The sequence below is a fragment of the Microtus pennsylvanicus genome, chromosome 1 (assembly GCF_037038515.1).
Source record: "Microtus pennsylvanicus isolate mMicPen1 chromosome 1, mMicPen1.hap1, whole genome shotgun sequence".
Taxonomy (NCBI): domain Eukaryota; kingdom Metazoa; phylum Chordata; class Mammalia; order Rodentia; family Cricetidae; genus Microtus; species Microtus pennsylvanicus.
In genome coordinates, this window is record NC_134579.1 from 135,080,484 (window position 1) to 135,100,846 (window position 20,363).

General features: G+C 42.6%; 1 protein-coding gene across 2 annotated transcripts in view; it reads left to right on the forward strand.

Annotated features, from left to right (window-relative positions):
* Znf569 (zinc finger protein 569) overlaps positions 1–20,120 on the forward strand; it is a 37,265-nt gene extending 17,145 nt beyond the window's left edge. For both annotated transcript variants that reach the window (XM_075985745.1, XM_075985756.1), the window contains exons 3-6: positions 2,418–2,469; positions 11,550–11,676; positions 12,903–12,998; positions 14,343–20,120. In XM_075985745.1, the coding sequence (XP_075841860.1) occupies positions 2,455–2,469; positions 11,550–11,676; positions 12,903–12,998; positions 14,343–16,153 (2,049 nt within the window). In that variant the 5' untranslated portion in view covers positions 2,418–2,454 and the 3' untranslated portion in view covers positions 16,154–20,120. The remainder of the gene's footprint in view (positions 1–2,417; positions 2,470–11,549; positions 11,677–12,902; positions 12,999–14,342) is intronic.
* The last annotated feature ends 243 nt before the right edge of the window (positions 20,121–20,363 follow it).

Sequence of the window (20,363 nt, forward strand, 5' to 3'; positions counted from 1 at the left end):
TTCTGGGTTCTCTTAGTGCTTCTCTATGAGTACAGGGTCCTCTGTGCCCCCAGAAGTGCCTTTAACTGAGCACTTGGGAGGCTGAGGCAGGCAGCAGAGAGCTAACAGAGAGTGAGTTCAAGGCCATCAGGCTCTACATAGTAAGTTCCAGGACAACCAGGAATACACAAAGAAACATTGTTCTTGAAAAAGAAACAAACAAACAGAAGAAGAAAAAAGTTTTAATTTTTATCTTCTATTTTTTTGAAACATGGTTTTACTATACAACTCTGGCTATCCTTGAACTCACTATGTGGACCAGGCTGACCTTGAACTCACAGAGATCCACCTGCCTCGGCCTCCCCAGTGCTGGGTTCAGAGGTGTGCACCACTGCACCTGCTGAAAGTTTTAAGTCACAAAAAAATGAAAGGGGCCACTGTTATTGTTTAAGTAAAATCTGAGCCATGGCACCAATGTTATGGTAAAAGTAAAATGCTGCAGGTCCCTGAATAGCTGCAGTAGGCAGCAGGTCCCCACAGTGGTGGCAGGCAGCCGGCCATGAGACCATGTGACAGGTCCCCGAAGTGGTGGCAGGCAGCTGGTTGAGGGCTGCGGGTCCTGAGAGCAGCCAGTCCGAGGCGGGGAAGGCACAGTTCCCCAAGTGGCTGCAGTGGGCCATAAGAGGCTGCGAGTCGCAGGCAGGGAGCCTCATGGTGGGTGAGAGACCTCGTTGGAGCAACCAATTCCACGAGGAGATACAGATGGATGGGCATGCCACGAGACCACACCACAGGTCCCCAAAGGCAGCTGTCCTGGGCAGGGAGCCATGCGGCGGGTGAGAGACAGAGACATGGATAGGTATGCCATGCAGAGTGAGGTTGGATATTTATTTAGTGAGTTATGGAGGTGAAAGGGGAGAAGGGGAGAAGGCGGGGAAGAGTGACATCAGCAAGATGGTGGCGTAGGAAGCCTTGGGTCCTTTCATTTTCCCCTAGGTTCTGTGGGACTGTGAAAGAGCTGTGTCTCAGCAGTCTCCATCAGGTCTGGAACAGGCTAGCTACTCAGGAAGAGAGGAATGGCAATTTAGGCTTTAGGTGTCTGACCTAGGGGGAGCAGACAGAATATAGCTGCTGCTGCTTCCTTAGAAAGAGAAGTGTTAGAAGGCCCCAGATTCCCCAGCCAGGATGTCTGTCTGTCCCAAGGCCAGTCCATGAAGGCTGGGAGTGGTTCTTGCTTTGTCTGAAGACAGAGAGTCAGAGGAAATGTAAAGTCAGCAAAGATTCCCACAGAGACATACGAGATTAATTGCCTGAAGCCAATTCTGGGGAATCAGAGCTAAAGGGCTTATCTGACAAAAAAAATAAAAATAAATCTTATAAAGAAGCTCACTAGGGTCAAGAGAACAATGCATGAATAAAGAGAATTGAAGCAGACAGAAACAAGCGGTACCATGGAATTTCTAGAGTTGAAGAACATAGCAAATACACTGAAAAGTATACAGTAACAGGGTTCAACCCAGACTAGATCAAGAGGAAAGGATCAACAAATGCAAAGACAGGTCCCTGAGAACAGTTCAGGCAGAGAAGCAGAACAACCTAGAATCAAGAAACCTGGGTAGTTAGTAGTAAGGAAATCATGGAATCCCAGGGAGCCCACTAATTAATGTGTGGGTATATACTCACTGTGTGTGTGTGTGTGTGTGTGTGTGTGTGTGTGTGTGTGTGTGTGCGCGTGCGTGTTTGTGTGTGTGTGGCCAGAGAAGGTCACTGGATCCCTTGCCATGGAGTTGGAGTTACAGGCATTTGTAAGCTCTGGGCTGTGGCTGCTGGAATCCAGCTTGGGTCTTGATGGTAGAGCAACAAAGTCTTAGTCACTGAGTCAAGTTTTCAGCCCTTCACTGTTCTAATCCTGTAATTCCCCCAGCATGTCTAATGCCTTTCTGGTTTAGATTTCTTCTTTCTTTCTTCCTTCCTTCCTTCCTTCCTTCCTTCCTTCCTTCCTTCCTTCCTTTCTTTCTTTCTTTCTTTCTTTCTTTTTTCGGAAAATAGATTTAATTCTCTTAACCACCTGTACTTCTAATATGCCTAACATAAACCTTCCAGTCCTGGAAATACATCACCTTTCTTGATACGTTCGCATTTAATTAATTCTTTTGTAAATGTCTCTGTCCACCAAGAGAGCCTGTGTGTCTTAGCAGTTTCCCAATTGTCCTGGCCTATGCTTTCGGAGCTGCAGACACAGTCCCAGGCCTCCCCACGGATGTGGCCCTGCCTGGCACACCCCACTCTCAGCCTTGTGACCCTTGTGGTGTTGGCCTCTCAGCAATATGACTATTGTCCCGCTTTTTCTTGGATCCAAGGATGGATGTAAGTTGTAGGTTATAATGCTGAGCCCACAAGGGCCACTGTGTTCTAATGACTTCTGCTCTTTTTGCCAGCTCAGCCTGTTCAGCCGCCCCTCCCCAAGAAGAGGAAATGACGGAGTCCAAGGTAAATCAGCGTCTCATGCTCGCCCATGTGCAGGTCCAGAGCACTCAATCACGCGCCATGCATTTAAAGGGCCACATCCGAAGACAGAAGCAGTATTTTCTCCAAAGGAAGTAGTGTCAGAAGTTTAAAACTATGGGGGAATCAAATGTGGTTGTTCTATGAAGTCCATTTAGAGAGGCTAAAGCTGGGCCTCACATTTTGGTTTCATTCTTCTTTTTTTTTAATTATTCTTTTTGGTTTTTCAAGATTGGGCTTCTCTGTAATAGCCCTAGCTGTCCTGGAACTCGCTCTATAGATCAGGCTGGCCTCCAGCTCACAGAGATCCTCCTACTTCTGCCTCCTGAGTGCTGAAATTAAAGTGTGTTCCACCAGGTAAAGAAAACCAGGGCACAAATTGATGACATCACTTTCATTATATAAATGCCCCAAAGCAATAATTTCCTCACAGAAACAAGCAAACATGCAAAGACAGGTCACATGGGTCAATGAGAATACTGCTGTGTGTGGCTCCTTACACTTGATAAACCTACATTTTTGTTTGTTTTGATTAAAGATGAAACAGTATGTGTCAAAGTAGTCCAGAATCAGAGGAGCACAAATAAACATCAATAGCAAAATAAACACAGCCTGGCACCATGTGTGGTGGGCTCTGAGCAGTGGTAAGGGAGTGTGTCTAAACACAGTGCAGTGCTGTGCAGCAGTAAGGGAGTGTGTCTAAACACAGTGCAGTGCTGTGCAGCAGTAAGGGAATGTGTGTAAACACAGTGCAGTGCTGTGCAGCAGTAAGGGAGTGTGTCTAAACACAGTGCAGTGCTGTGCAGCAGTAAGGGAGTGTGTGTAAACACAGTGCAGTGCTGTGCATCAGTAAGGGAGTGTGTGTAAACACAGTGCAGTGCTGTGCAGCAGTAAGGGAGTGTGTGTAAACACAGTGTACAGTGCTGTGCATCAGTAAGGGAGTGTGTGTAAACACAGTGCAGTGCTGTGCAGCAGTAAGGGAGTGTGTGTAAACACAGTGTACAGTGCTGTGCAGCAGTAAGGGAGTGTGTGTAAACACAGTGTACAGTGCTGTGCAGCAGTAAGGGAGTGTGTGTAAACACAGTGTACAGTGCTGTGCAGCAGTAAGGGAGTGTGTGTAAACACAGTGTACAGTGCTGTGCAGCAGTAAGGGAGTGTGTGTAAACACAGTGTACAGTGCTGTGCAGCAGTAAGGGAGTGTGTGTAAACACAGTGTACAGTGCTGTGCAGCAGTAAGGGAGTGTGTGTAAACACAGTGTACAGTGCTGTGCAGCAGTAAGGGAGTGTGTGTAAACACAGTGTACAGTGCTGTGCAGCAGTAAGGGAGTGTGTGTAAACACAGTGTACAGTGCTGTGCAGCAGTAAGGGAGTGTGTGTAAACACAGTGCAGTGCTGTGCAGCAGTAAGGGAGTGTGTGTAAACACAGTGTACAGTGCTGTGCAGCAGTAAGGGAGTGTGTCTAAACACAGTGTACAGTGCTGTGCAGCAGTAAGGGAGTGTGTGTAAACACAGTGCAGTGCTGTGCAGCAGTAAGGGAGTGTGTGTAAACACAGTGTACAGTGCTGTGCAGCAGTAAGGGAGTGTGTGTAAACACAGTGTACAGTGCTGTGCAGCAGTAAGGGAGTGTGTGTAAACACAGTGCAGTGCTGTGCAGCAGTAAGGGAGTGTGTGTAAACACAGTGTACAGTGCTGTGCAGCAGTAAGGGAGTGTGTGTAAACACAGTGCAGTGCTGTGCAGCAGTAAGGGAGTGTGTGTAAACACAGTGTACAGTGCTGTGCAACAGTAAGGGAGTGTGTGTAAACACAGTGCAGTGCTGTGCAGCAGTAAGGGAGTGTGTGTAAACACAGTGTACAGTGCTGTGCAGCAGTAAGGGAGTGTGTCTAAACACAGTGTACAGTGCTGTGCAGCAGTAAGGGAGTGTGTGTAAACACAGTGTGCAGTGCTGTGCAGCAGTAAGGGAGTGTGTCTAAACACAGTGCAGTGCTGTGCAGCAGTAAGGGAGTGTGTCTAAACACAGTGCAGTGCTGTGCAACAGTAAGGGAGTGTGTGTAAACACAGTGTACAGTGCTGTGCAGCAGTAAGGGAGTGTGTGTAAACACAGTGTGCAGTGCTGTGCAGCAGTAAGGGAGTGTGTGTAAACACAGTGCAGTGCTGTGCAGCAGTAAGGGAGTGTGTGTAAACACAGTGTACAGTGCTGTGCAGCAGTAAGGGAGTGTGTGTAAACACAGTGTACAGTGCTGTGCAGCAGTAAGGGAGTGTGTGTAAACACAGTGTACAGTGCTGTGCAGCAGTAAGGGAGTGTGTGTAAACACAGTGTACAGTGCTGTGCAGCAGTAAGGGAGTGTGTGTAAACACAGTGTACAGTGCTGTGCAGCAGTAAGGGAGTGTGTGTAAACACAGTGCAGTGCTGTGCAGCAGTAAGGGAGTGTGTGTAAACACAGTGTACAGTGCTGTGCAGCAGTAAGGGAGTGTGTGTAAACACAGTGCAGTGCTGTGCAGCAGTAAGGGAGTGTGTGTAAACACAGTGTACAGTGCTGTGCAGCAGTAAGGGAGTGTGTGTAAACACAGTGCAGTGCTGTGCAGCAGTAAGGGAGTGTGTGTAAACACAGTGTACAGTGCTGTGCAACAGTAAGGGAGTGTGTGTAAACACAGTGCAGTGCTGTGCAGCAGTAAGGGAGTGTGTGTAAACACAGTGTACAGTGCTGTGCAGCAGTAAGGGAGTGTGTCTAAACACAGTGTACAGTGCTGTGCAGCAGTAAGGGAGTGTGTGTAAACACAGTGTGCAGTGCTGTGCAGCAGTAAGGGAGTGTGTCTAAACACAGTGCAGTGCTGTGCAGCAGTAAGGGAGTGTGTCTAAACACAGTGCAGTGCTGTGCAACAGTAAGGGAGTGTGTGTAAACACAGTGCAGTGCTGTGCAGCAGTAAGGGAGTGTGTGTAAACACAGTGTACAGTGCTGTGCATCAGTAAGGGAGTGTGTGTAAACACAGTGCAGTGCTGTGCAGCAGTAAGGGAGTGTGTGTAAACACAGTGTACAGTGCTGTGCAGCAGTAAGGGAGTGTGTGTAAACACAGTGTACAGTGCTGTGCAGCAGTAAGGGAGTGTGTGTAAACACAGTGTACAGTGCTGTGCAGCAGTAAGGGAGTGTGTGTAAACACAGTGTACAGTGCTGTGCAGCAGTAAGGGAGTGTGTGTAAACACAGTGTACAGTGCTGTGCAGCAGTAAGGGAGTGTGTGTAAACACAGTGTACAGTGCTGTGCAGCAGTAAGGGAGTGTGTGTAAACACAGTGTACAGTGCTGTGCAGCAGTAAGGGAGTGTGTGTAAACACAGTGTACAGTGCTGTGCAGCAGTAAGGGAGTGTGTGTAAACACAGTGCAGTGCTGTGCAGCAGTAAGGGAGTGTGTGTAAACACAGTGTACAGTGCTGTGCAGCAGTAAGGGAGTGTGTCTAAACACAGTGCAGTGCTGTGCAGCAGTAAGGGAGTGTGTGTAAACACAGTGCAGTGCTGTGCAGCAGTAAGGGAGTGTGTGTAAACACAGTGCAGTGCTGTGCAGCAGTAAGGGAGTGTGTCTAAACACAGTGCAGTGCTGTGCATCAGTAAGGGAGTGTGTGTAAACACAGTGCAGTGCTGTGCAGCAGTAAGGGAGTGTGTGTAAACACAGTGCAGTGCTGTGCAGCAGTAAGGGAGTATATCCCTATGTCCATCAACAGAGAGAAAGAATCTGGAGATTCTGCCTTCATTCTTATGACATTCAGACTTGCAAAAGGTGTTAGAATAGTGGCCTGGGTATCGGGTATATGTTCATGGTCCAGGTAGTTGGGAGGTGAAAAGAGCAGAAGGTCAACGTCAGCTCTGGCTGCTGAGCAAATTCAAGGCCAGCTTGGGTAATGAGAATATTACCTGCTTAACATCAGCACAGTCAGAACAGTAGCTCTGAGAGGGTGGAAGGCTACCCAAGAGAAGGCGTTAGGTTGTGGAGTATTGAAGACAACTTTGTTTGATGTTATTTGGTAGATGGCCATGTTGTAATTTATAAAATTGACAGGCTGAGCACACAGACTTTCTGCTATTGAATTGTCGGAGATAACCCTTCCTTCATAGCATCTTTATTTAAATTGAGGTTATTTCTGTAAGTTCTCTTGGTCACTGAGGGTTTTTCCCCTCAACTGTGTTTCTGCTAGTTTGTTATACCTCTAGTTTTTGCCTCAGGCACATTGAGATAATTTTCAAGTGAACACACGGTACGATGGAAACAACACTAAAGCTATTTTAAACCCAGGCCCCATTTTTGTGAAAGTCTAACCTAACAGGCACCCCACTTCAGGTGCCTTACACCATAAACCTGAAAATCCTGAGAAAGGCCACAAATGGCCCAAAATCTGCCTGCTGTCCAGATATCTGAGGACAGCCAATCAGAAGTTAGACAAACAAGTTTTTGCAGTTACCAGGTGTTTTTGTGGAAAGTTACAAAAATGCCCTCTTGACTTAGAGCCACCCACAACAGAAGCATATCCTCCTACCCAATCCCGTAACTCCAAGGCATGTAACTCCCCATTTGCGGTTTCTCCCTTTAAAGGTCCCCTGCACTGTGAGTCAGGGGCCTTCCTCCCTCACCTGCTGTGTTGGTGTGTGGAATGAGGCCCCTGCTCCTGAGCTTGTAAAACAATAAAGAAACCTTGGAAAGTCAGCTCCGTGGGGCCCATTGGGGGTCTCACGACTCAGGCATAGCACAGCTAGCACAGGGCCAAGAAATAGAATGAGACGGCTCAGAAAGTAAAGGCACTTGCCGCCAGATTTGAAGACCTGATTCAGTCTGGGCCCCATGTGCTGGATGGAAGGGACTGAATCAAATAATCCATGTAATCTGTCTGTATCTGGCTTTATTTGCTTAATATTATGTTTATCAGATTTATCCATGTTCAGTTGTTACATCTAGTTATAGCTCACGTTCTCTTACTCAACTAACAAATTAGATTGTATTTATGCATATTGCTGATAGTCACTTAATTGGTTTTATTTTTAGGAATTATAAATATGAAAAGTGGGAAATTTCTTATAAATGTCAGGCTGTGTATAAAGTTCATTGTTGTGGAAAACAGTTTTCTAAAGTGATTGTCCAAAATGACATTGTGTTGTAGAGACTGTCACCCCAAGTAACCTTCTTGAGTGTTGTTGTTGATTTGTCTGTGGTGTTGGGGGTTGAACACAGGGCACCTTGCATGAGCACTCTACCCCTGAGCTAGGAGCCGCCCTCTTTAAAATTTAAATAGAAGGTTCTGTTGTGTGTGTGTGTGTGTGTGTGTGTGTGTGTGTGTGTGTATGTGTGCATGTTAAGGAGCCCATAGAGTCTCAAAGAGGATGTCAGGTCTTCTGAGCTGGAATTGCAGGCAGTTGTGAGCTGCCTGGAATGGCTGCTGGAGCTGAGCGTGGTCCTCTGTAAGTTCTCTTAGTCCTGAGCCTTCCCTCCAGTCCTGTTGAATATATTTTCTCTATTTACAGGCTTGCCTGTTCAACATAATAGGGATTCATTTGTGGTAAAGGAGAAACTCAAAATTTAAATACGTAAAAATCATATTATTGTCAGACATAGCAGCTCATTTATACCTTTAACCACAGCACTCAGGAAGCAGAGGCAGGGGGATCTCTGTGAGTTACAGGTTACCTTGTCTACATAGTGAGTTTCAGGTTTGAAGGCGTAAGGCACAAAACAATCCCACACCAGTTTGGAATTATGATCAATAAAAGGGTTATTTATTTAAAGGGAGAAAAACTTACAGATCACTGCCCCAGACAACATCCCTCTGCACGATCAGGAATTAAGTCTAACATCCAGAAGTGGAGCCAGAAGCAAGAGAGCGAGCACACGGCTACCTCTGCTTTTTAAAACAAAAGAGACCACGCCCAAGTGGACTGGTATTTTAAAAGCTATTGGCTGAAGGAGCGGAAGGAGCTCCTGCAGCAGATTCTGTCTCCAACAAATCAAAAGTACAGCAAAAACAGAAAACAAAATCACAGTCTTCTTTTATTATTGTCACCTAAATTAGTTAATAAAACATGACAATGAGCCCAAAACTAGAGTTTTTTTAGAGACAAATCAACATCTCATATGTTACATCTTTCACAGCAGTTGCCAAAGCCATTTTGCTACAGCAAACTTTAAAAAAAATTTTAAACTTATTTGTATGTGTCTGCATATATGTGTCTGAGCATATTTGTATGAATGCAGATACTCATATGCAGTAAGAAGGTGTCTGTATTATGTGTATCTGAGCATGTATTACGTGTGTGCAGGTACATGGATGCATGAAGAAGGTGTCTGTATATGTGTGTCTGGGCATATTTTACGTGTGTGCAGGTACACGGATGCATGAAGAAGGTGTCTGTATATGTGTGTCTGAGCATATATTACGTGTGTGTGCAGGTACATGCATACAGGAAGAAGGTGTCAGGTGTCTTGCTGTCTGTTCTTTTGAGGCGGGGTCTCTCCCTGAAACTGGTATTCTCTCAGGTAGGCTGGAGGCTCTGTCTCTGCCCTCATCAGAGCTGGGTTACAGGCATGTTTGGGATATCTGGCTTGTTATTGAAAGACCCTCAGAGAGGACCTTTCCTCCGATTATGAAGACCCCAGAACCAGGACACTCCGAGACCAAACCACAGGATGCAATTAGCAAGAGATTTATTGAGTAGACACAGGTACCTGTGGGCGGCAAGATCTCTTGGAAGACTTGCGCGCCTGCCAACTGGAGGGCGGGCTTTTTATAGAGAAGAGCAAAAAGCAAGTTTACAGAAGCAAAAGCGTGGTTATCGGAATGAGGCGGGGGGGGGGCATGAATGGTTTCCTCTCTCAGCATGGATGTCTGGCAACAGTCATCCTGTTCCTATCTCATAGATATCCTGTTTTGCAGTCAACCTGCTTTGTTGATGTCCTATCTTATCGATATCCTGCCTTGCAGTCTTCCTATCTCATAGACATCCTGCTCTCTCAAGCACATGGGATGTTCTTACGAGAGCAGGCTGGCTGCTGATCCGGAGAATTTTTTTTTATTAAGCAAACAGGACATTCCCCCGGGAGCATGCTAGCTGCGGGTTTTGAGGAGGGGGTCTGTAGGGTCTTTCAGTTATATGTGCCGTGGAATCTGAACTCAGATCCTCATGACTGAGTAGTAAAACTGCTGAGCCGTCTCATCAGCTCTAAGGGAGATATTTTTCCCTTTTGTTGCAAATAGATCTTTTTCTCACATAATAGATCCTGATTATAGTTTCCCGTCCTCCTCCTCCCAGCTCCTCTCCAACTTCTCTCCCATCCAGGTCCACCCCCTCTGTCTCATTAGACCATAAACCAAGCTTCTAAGGAATTATATATGATATGATGATATGATAACAAAAACAAGCACGTTGAAATAGGACAAACAGAAGGACAAAAGCCCAAGAAAAGGCACAAGAAACAGGTATAGAGACAGAGGCACACTTACTTGCACACTCATGAATCTCGTGAAAACATTGAACTGGAGACCATAATATTTACCCAAAGGACCTGTAGGGCTGAAATAGAGAAAAAAGATATAAATAAGATATAAATAAATAAATAAATGAAATAAAAAAGTAAAATTAAGTCAGGCATGGTGACATACACCTTTAATGCCAGCACTCAGGAGGCAGGCAGATCCCTGAGTTTAAGCCAGCCTGGTCTACAGAATAAGTTCCAGGAAAGCCAGAACTACATAGAGAGACCCTGTCCCCCCCCCAAAAAAAAACCCAAAATAGGAAAAAATAAATAAGAAAGTAAGTAAATAAATAAAAAGCAAGAAAAAAAGCAAAAAACCCTGTCACGACATTATGAACAAGGAACCTCCAGCGGTGCTGTGGGGTTCCTGTTCTGTCTGTTGTTTACTGCTGGGTGTGCAGCTGCTCCAAGAGCAATTGGTTTCTGCAGTGTGGTGAGACCCTGGGAGGTATAGTTATGATAGATAATAAATACGCATAGCAAAATTTATCCCTGCTTTTAGGTTTTCCACCTTAGTGCTTTTGAGGGATGAACTAGTGACGTTCTGAATTTTGTTTGCTTCTATCCTATGGCTCCCTTTCACGCCCTCTGTTGGGGAGACCTCTGCAGAGCTTTTCATTTGGTTGCTCTGTTCTTCATTTCTGGTATTTCAGTTTGGGTTTTCTTCAGTGTTTCTGTCTTCTTGCAGAATCCCTCTCTCATGTCATGTGTCTCTGTCCATATTGGAATCAGCTGTTCGTGTATTTTTGGGATTCTTTTCAAAAGTTTATTTTATTCTCTAAGTTCTTTGAACATAAATATCCTTCTTTTAAGTTATTTTTGGGGTGATTTCATCCAGCTCACTTTCATTGGATGCCATTACTATAGAGTAGTACTTTTGAAGGAGTTAGGTTGCCTTGGTTTTTCATGTTACTTGTGTGTGTATTGTGTTGTGACTTGTACATCTGGAGCTAGATTGTTGGTTGAATTTATTTCTTTTTTCACTTACCCTTATTGTTTCAGAGGGGGCATTTGTGTTATGAATGTCTCTTTATGGTCTTCACTGTGAAGGATACTAGGTTATTTTTATCACCTGGTAGAGACATGGGTAGTGGCGGTGAGAGTCTGGGTAGGTGTACTAACCACACTTATGGAAGGTGCAGGGCAGTTGCTTCCCAGAAACTGGTTACTGGTGTGACGGTAGGTAGGAGTGAGGCTTCCTGGACATGCTGAACTCACCAGGACAACAGGCAAGGCTAGAACCTCCCTAGCATGCTGTGCCCACTGGGGGAGCAGGTAAGACTGAAGTCCCAGCCACACTTTGCTCATCAGGTGTGATGCCATTTTTCTTTATGACTGAACAGAATTCTACTGTATATAGATACTACTGAGTCTACTTTCTGTTAAATGATCATAAATGGACAGAATATTGCTAATATGGTATTTGTTTTATTTTGTCTAGAAATGGGCACTTTTTATAACCTCTTTTTTCTGAATAATATCTGAATGAGATTCCTTATGTTTTTCTTATGTCTTTAAAATAGATTAACTTCAGATTGAGTGTACGTGTGTTGTTACAGGGAACAGTAACATTCAAAGATGTGGCTATAGATTTCACCGCAGAAGAATGGGAGCGATTGGACCCTACTCAGAGGAGCCTGTACCGGAGCGTGATGCTAGAGAACTACAGCAACCTTGTCACAGTGGGTGAGATGACGTCCTTTTCCTAGTCACAGTGGGTGAGATGACGTCCTTTTCCTAGTCACAGTGGGTGAGATGACACCCTTTCCTAGTCACAGTGGGTGAGATGACGTCCTTTCCTAGTCACAGTGGGTGAGATGGCGTCCTTTTCCTAGTCACAGTGGGTGAGATGACACCCTTTTCTAGTCACAGTGGGTGAGATGGCGTCCTTTTCTAGTCACAGTGGGTGAGATGGCGTCCTTTTCTAGTCACAGTGGGTGAGATGACGTCCTTTTCTAGTCATAGTGGGTGAGATGACGTCCTTTCCTAGTCACAGTGGGTGAGATGACTTCCTAGTCACAGTGGGTGAGATGACATCCTTTTCCTAGTCACAGTGGGTGAGATGACTTCCTAGTCACAGTGGGTGAGATGACACCCTTTTCTAGTCACAGTGGGTGAGATGGCGTCCTTTTCTAGTCACAGTGGGTGAGATGACGTCCTTTTCCTAGTCACAGTGGGTGAGATGACACCCTTTTCTAGTCACAGTGGGTGAGATGGCGTCCTTTTCTAGTCACAGTGGGTGAGATGACGTCCTTTTCTAGTCATAGTGGGTGAGATGACGTCCTTTCCTAGTCACAGTGGGTGAGATGACTTCCTAGTCACAGTGGGTGAGATGACATCCTTTTCCTAGTCACAGTGGGTGAGATGACATCCTTTTCCTAGTCACAGTGGGTGAGATGACGTCCTTTCCTAGTCACAGTGGGTGAGATGACATCCTTTTCTAGTCACAGTGGGTGAGATGACGTCCTTTTCCTAGTCACAGTGGGTGAGATGACGTCCTTTCCTAGTCACAGTGGGTGAGATGGCGTCCTTTTCTAGTCACAGTGGGTGAGATGACGTCCTTTTCCTAGTCACAGTGGGTGAGATGACACCCTTTCCTAGTCACAGTGGGTGAGATGACGTCCTTTCCTAGTCACAGTGGGTGAGATGACGTCCTTTTCTAGTCACAGTGGGTGAGATGACATCGTTTTTCTAAAATAGGTGAAACTTCAGAATGTTGGTGAGGTCTGCCTTGAGATGCCTTTGTTACCTGTCCTGTCCATGCTGTTACTTCAAAGCAGAATCCTGATGATATTTTAGGGTCCAGCATTCCCAGAGGTTGGAACGCCTGGCTTCCCCAAGCTTATCTCATTTCCTGGGCTTGTTTTTGTTATTGATGTGTATACCCAAATTAGTGTCATCTCCCCCAACAGGCTCTCCACTCACCAAACCTGAGGTGATTTTCAAGTTGGAACAAGAGGAAGAACCATGCGTGGTGGAGAAAGAAGTATTAAAGAGATACTGTCCAGGTTAGTGGGAGGGAAGCAGCCAGGTGAGGAGAGAGGAACAATAAATGGTTAATCTGTCTGAGACATTTCCCAAGTTTCCCAAGGTGTTTTCCTAAAGCATGTAGACTTGTAAAGTAACAGTTAGTGTGAGCTCTTCTTATAACTATGATGTCATCACCCTTTAAAACTTTTTAATTACATTTTTATTTGTGTGGGGGGTGTGCATGTATGCATGCACATGTATGTGGGTGCATGTGTGCTATGGCGCACATGTTGAAGTTTTAGGACTAGTTGTACAATAGAACTTGGGTCATCAGGCTTGGTAGCAAATGCCTTTATCTGTTGAGCCATTTCATCAACCCAAGGTGTTATTTTTCAATACTATTCATTTGTGTGTGTGTGTGTGTGTGTGTGTGTGTGTGTATGTATATCTCTGAGTTGCTTTTGAGTGTGTGCAGGTGTGTGTGTGTGTGTGTGTGTGTGTGTGTGTGTGTGTGAAGACAAGCATGTGGAGGCCAGAGGATAACCATATTCTGAGGTGCTGGGAGTTAGTACTCTATTAATAATCTTTTTTGCAGCACACAGTTGAACTTATCTTTCTTTTCTGTTATTGTTATTGTATTGAGATGGGTTCTCATATAACCCATACAAGCCTTGAACTTGCTATATAGCTGAGACTGATCTTGAAACACTGACCTTTCTGCCTCAAGGTCAAGGGCTGAACTTTTAGGCATAGTCTACAATGCTTTGCTATTATGTGTTCATTTTTGAGTCTTCACACAGTGTTTGGATATTTCTTACTAAATTTTTCTTAGTTTTTTTCAAATTACTTTATAAGTATAGTTTTCCTTTTTGTATTTCCTAAATAGCTATTTATGTATATAATAAGATTATTAAAATTAATATTCCTTTCTTTCACATAAAACAAAGGTAATTGAATTTCTAGATATCTGCTTCTACTCATATTTCCTTTCCTGGAATTTTCTTGTAAAAACTGAGGACTTAAGAGATACATGTGGGGTTGGAGCTCATCAGTTAGGAGCACTGGCTGCTCTTCTGGAGGACCCAGGTTGGATTCCCAGCACCCACATGGCAGCTTACAACTGTCCATTAACTCCAGTTCCACGGGATCTGATGCCCCCTTCAGGCTTCAACAGGAGCAAGCATGCACATGGTATACTTAAATGCATACAGGCAAACACCCATATATATATATATAATATATATATAATGAAAATATTTTTAAGATTAAATTAAAATGGGAGATATGCATTTGTTTAATTGTGGAAATATGTTTTTCAAGTATACTTGGTATTTCAATATTGGAAAAAATCTTCAGCGATATTTATTTGCTATTTATTTTAGGAGAAAATTGGGAAGTTGATGAGCATGAGAAAACCCAGAACAAACTCTTGAGACAAGTTTTCAAGGAAACAGTGACTGATGAAGCCAGTGAATGTCCTAAGAAATTTGCAAATACATTTCCTCCAAATGCAGATTCCATTCCTTCCAGACACAATCTCTGTGAACATGACTGCTTTGGAAATTGTTTAGAACACAATCTTGATGACCATAATAACGCAAAATGCCCAATAACAGAGGAACATTTTGAATATGATGATGCTATGAAATCATTTAATAATAGCTCACCCTATTTTGTAGTGACCCCCTTTAAATGTAACCATTGTGGAAAAGGCTTTAGTCAAACCTTGGACCTCATTAGACACTTGAGAATTCATACTGGTGGGAAACTCTATGAATGCCACCAGTGTGGAAAAGGGTTTAGCCTCAAGGAAAAACTTATTAATCATCATAAACTTCATAGTAGGAAACAGTGTTATGAGTGTAATGAATGTGGGAAAACTTTCATTAAAATGTCAAATCTCATTAGACATCAAAGAATTCACACTGGAGAGAAACCATATGCATGCAAGGAATGTGGAAAATCCTTCAGCCAGAAATCTAATCTCATTGATCATGAAAAAATTCATACTGGTGAGAAACCCTATGAATGCAATGAATGTGAAAAATCCTTCAGCCAGAAACAAAGCCTCATTGCACATCAAAAAGTTCACACTGGGGAGAAACCGTATGCATGCAATGAATGTGGTAAAGCCTTTCCTCGAATTGCTTCCCTTGCTCTTCATATGAGAAGTCATACAGGAGAAAAACCTTATAAATGTGATAAATGTGGAAAATCCTTTTCTCAGTTTTCCATGCTTATTATACACGTGAGAATCCACACAGGTGAGAAGCCCTACGAATGCAATGAGTGTGGAAAAGCCTTCTCCCAAAGCTCAGCGCTCACTGTGCATATTAGAAGTCACACGGGTGAAAAACCCTATGAATGTAAGGAATGTAGAAAATCCTTCAGCCATAAGAAAAACTTCATTACACACCAGAAAATTCACACCAGAGAGAAACCTTATGGATGTAATGAATGTGGGAAAGCTTTTATTCAGATGTCAAATCTTGTTAGGCACCAGAGAATTCATACCGGAGAAAAACCTTATATATGTAAGGAATGTGGCAAAGCCTTTAGCCAGAAATCAAATCTCATTGCTCATGAAAAAATTCATTCTGGAGAGAAGCCCTATGAATGTAATGAGTGTGGGAAAGCCTTCAGCCAGAAACAAAACTTTATTACACATCAGAAAGTTCATACTGGAGAGAAACCTTATGATTGTAATAAATGTGGCAAAGCCTTTTCTCAGATTGCATCCCTTACTCTTCATTTGAGAAGTCACACAGGAGAAAAGCCTTATGAATGTGATAAGTGTGGGAAAGCCTTCTCTCAGTGCTCATTGCTTAATTTACATATGAGGAGTCACACAGGTGAGAAGCCTTATGTATGTAACGAATGTGGGAAAGCCTTCTCTCAAAGAACTTCCCTTATTGTGCATATGAGAGGCCATACTGGTGAGAAACCCTATGAATGTAACAAGTGTGGAAAAGCCTTCTCCCAGAGCTCATCCCTTACCATCCACATACGAGGTCACACGGGCGAGAAGCCCTTCGACTGCAGCAAATGTGGAAAAGCCTTCTCCCAGATCTCATCTTTGACTCTTCATATGAGGAAACACACGGGAGAAAAGCCCTATAACTGTATCGAGTGTGGCAAAGCTTTCAGCCAAAAGTCACACCTTGTTAGACACCAGAGAATCCACACTCACTAGGAACTCCCTGAACACTGAGTGTAGGAACTGCCTTCCAATGAAACGAACACCTTCTAGTACAGTACATGATCCATTCTAGGGCAGAGAGCTATGAGTATAGGAAGCCTTGTGAAGAACCCACATATTTATTAGAGAATTCTCAGTGAGACCACCAATTGTATGAGGAAACTGACTGAGGAACTGTGAATAAACTAATATCTAATCTGTATTCTCGTTCAAATCTGAAAGTATCTGCTGAGTATCAACATACTTGAGCTCCTTGTATGAAGCAAGATAAGAAGATAAGCAACATAAGAAACAACCTTTGGTAGGCACTATGAGACTATGAAAAAGTAGGTTTTGTACAAGAATGTGTCAATAAGAAAATCTAATAATTGGGTGGCACGTCTACAAAGTTGCAAAACTTGCTGATGGTTACAAAAGAATGCCTGAAAACTTGAGTTAGCAAATTATAAAAATACAAGTACTCTTCTAATTTCCTACCTTTGTTATACGTCTACCCAAAATTTACACATTGGTTGTAAAGAAATTCATAAACTGGTTTCAGAGTAATACAGCAAGGCAAAGGACAAAAAAGAAGAACCAAACTTTTTTTTTTTTGACAAAACAACTAGGGAAGATGCTCACTACTAGATATCATTACATTATTTAAAGTTTTTCTCATTTAAATTCTCTCAAGTGAATAAGCAAACTCTCGGAAACAAATTGAGGATTAGCAGAGAAATTTAAGACTTGGCCATTTTGTGTGTGGGTAGTACTACTGAAATCATTGGAATGAGTCGAGACTATTCAATATATGTAAAATTCATATGACCTAAACATGTTACTCCTCAACCATACATATATGACTCAGCTCATAGGGTGCTTGCTGCCAAGCCTGATCCCTGACTTTGATCCCCAGAATCTACATGGTGGAAGGAGAGAACTGACTCCCATAGTTGTCCTCTGACCTCTAATGGCATGCCATGTCATGCATGTCCACACACACATACACACACACATAGTCCAAATAGATAAAATCCTAAAACTATGATGGAAATAAAACAGAATATGTCACTTTAGAGTAAGAGTATGAAAAATAACCCCACAAACACGGAATAGTCTATTTACTTTTATGTGTAACCCATGTATGTATACAAAGAGAAATATATCATTATGTTCCCAGAATCATGGTTTGTATTGCTCCAAAGTGTAACATTTTCATCAACAAATAGATCAGTATGTTTATTTCTATGATAGGATACTATACTGTAAAATATACAAAATTCACATGTAGTTACGTGGATAGGCCACAATATTTTGAGAGGAAAAAGTGAAATGTACAGTGAATAATGGTATAATATTTGTAACTTAATAAACCAGTTCAAAGAATAGTAATATCACTTATGGTATTAGTTGCCTTTAAGGATGTAGATGGGTTTTGTGGGAGTTGTTACATTGATCTGTAATACTTCTTTAATAAAAGGATGAGAGCAAATATTACAGAGATGACAAGTCTGGTTGTCAAAATTAGTTCTAAGACTTTAAAGCTTTAGTTGCCTGCTTTTTCTAAAGTAAGTCAGTAGGTGCAGGATGCATGGCCTTATAGAATTGGTTTTAGAATAGCATTTGTGTGTTATTTTTATTTAATCTTCATATAAACCAGCCTTATTGAAGATGCTTTGTTTACTGTAATGGTTAGAAGTTTTCTTAAAGACTCATGTGTTGAGAGCTTGAACTCCAAAACATGTATTTACGAGTGATTTGATCTTGGTGTTCAGACCTCTTCAAATGGTTAGCACATTAATAGATTCCTAGTTGATAGTGGACAGTGAAGCTGTAGGAGATGATACTTAGTAAGAGGAAGTAGGTCACCTGAAGCATGCCTTCAAAAGGGGCGATAACTTCCCCCTCAGTTCAGTTGATTTTCTTAGGCCTTCTTGTCATCGTAACAAAAAGCTAGCGCGGAGTCTATATAACATGAATTGGGATAATGAGATTCATCAGTATACAACATTTGAGGCCAGCTGTAAAATTGTAAAGCCTGTTATCTTTTACATAGTTCTTTCCCTAGTTGAAAGCAGTAGAAAAACAACAAAAAAGTATTTCTTGGAATATTTGACTCTCAATTTTAAAAAAGAAAAGTCCAATTGCATTTGGGTTAGTTTTGAGGAGGAGAGGAATTGTGCACAATGCCAGATAAGGACTGATACCCAGATCACAGCAGGAGCAAAGTTCAGTGTATCTCAACAAAGCTTTTTTTCAGTGTCTATATTCTTAGTTTTTATTTTTATTCTTGTCATTGGAGGTTTTGTGGGTAGTGTTAAGACATTTGATGCTAAAAAAATTCCCACACTAGCTCAGAATTGAATATAATAAAGAGTTATTTATTTAGGTGTAGACACACAGATCACAGTCTTCTGCAAGAACAGGGAACAGGAACTGAATCTAGCAGCTGGAAGAGAGAGAGAACATGTGCTTTACATTGTCATTTATAGTATAAGAAGCCGCGCCCAAGTGGTCAGGTAACTTAAAGGTTCATGGCTGTAGGATTTCCTACAGTACATTACCTTTTTGTTTAAACAAGAGAGTTCTAAGCCTAATACAAAATTATATACAATAACAACAAATATCAGGTATAAAAATTAGAATTTTTTTATCAAGAAACACTTGATAAATGTTTCCATAATTATCCTATCCTAAAGAGTTTAAGTTTTGTATTATAAATAACTTGGCCAAGTCATGGGAGGAAAGTAACTATGACTATATAGTCTTCAACCCCTCCAAAGACCCAAGAAGAGAAATATTACTTGAGTAAGCAGGAAGTGCAATCAAGCAACTTCCAAAATTTGCAACAAATGACAGGGACAACTGGCCACCTGGGCAATCATCCAAAGTCTCATTTGTAATGTTGGAACAACCAACTTTAGCTAAGGCCTAGAGTAACTGACAGACCACTTTCAGAGGCAGGGAATTTTTCAAACCATCTTGGCAAGATTTGACAGTCTTTTTTCTTGTATCCTGATTGTCCTGTCTGGACATTGTGCATTTTGTCAGTGCTTCATGCATGGGCAGTTCCTTGCCCAAAGGCCACTTTTGCCAAGAAGAAAATAAGCTCCAAGTGGAGTGTCTTCAGTGCTGAACATTCTCTCAGGAATAGATCGGAACTGCCAGGAGCAATCATGTCTCATGTCAACAGAGCCCTGGGTTATTTAAATGCCATATTCTACAGTTCTTTGAAGTGGTTGAAGATTACCTATCTATGCAGAATATAGTCTCTGTATATCTAAAGAACCCGATTAGTCTAACTATAAGTATGACAAACATGGGTGACTATTAACCTATAATTTTAAATACCTATATAACTTAAAGACTGAGACTTCATTTTAAAATATTAAACTATCTTTAAACAACTGTGCAACAAATGAGGACAATGACCTCAAAATGTAAACAATGTATGAGAACCTTGATTAGAAGTAGAAATGTATATTGCAATATGATAAATATATCCTAAAATTGTATTAATTTACAAAATGTCTTAAGCAGATGTAGAAGCATGCATGTATACAATATGATAAAATAACTTTGCCTAGGTATACAAATATTATAAACAAAAATAGGAACATATTCAATATAATTTAAGTTTGTATCAATATATAAGAATCTATACCAATGGAAATTGCCTATAAATAATAGCTCACAAATATTCACTAATCTATTATCTGTTGCGGGATGTCCTCCCATTCCTCCAGCCTATAGCTGCTGAGATACCAGCCCATTGGGGCATGGTCTCTCTCTCTTTAAAAAAGTGGCCACTTCCCTCTCCTCTCTCTCTTCACTTCCTGCTCTGCCGGCGACTAGACTCCCTTCCTGGTTGCACAGAGGGCTGATGGTGATCTGTAAGTTTTTTCCCCTTTAAATAAATACCACCCTATTAATCATAATTACAAACTGGTGTGGCATTGTTTATGACTTACGCCTTCAGTTGGCACCCAACGTTTGGTGTTAGGACCTCTCCTTCCCCCGCTCAGCTGCCGGCCGCAAGTTCGGCTTGGCGCAAGCCTCCCTTTCTCAGCTGCCGCGGCCGGCAGGCAGCCTTGTGGCCTGTGTCTTGTGCGTGGAACCAGCAGCTTAATATAAATCAGCACGCACTGGCTTTTATTGCTGCAGTTCTTTATATTTTCTCTTTAGACACCTCAGATTGACTTCCAGTCCCCACGCACCCTATCGT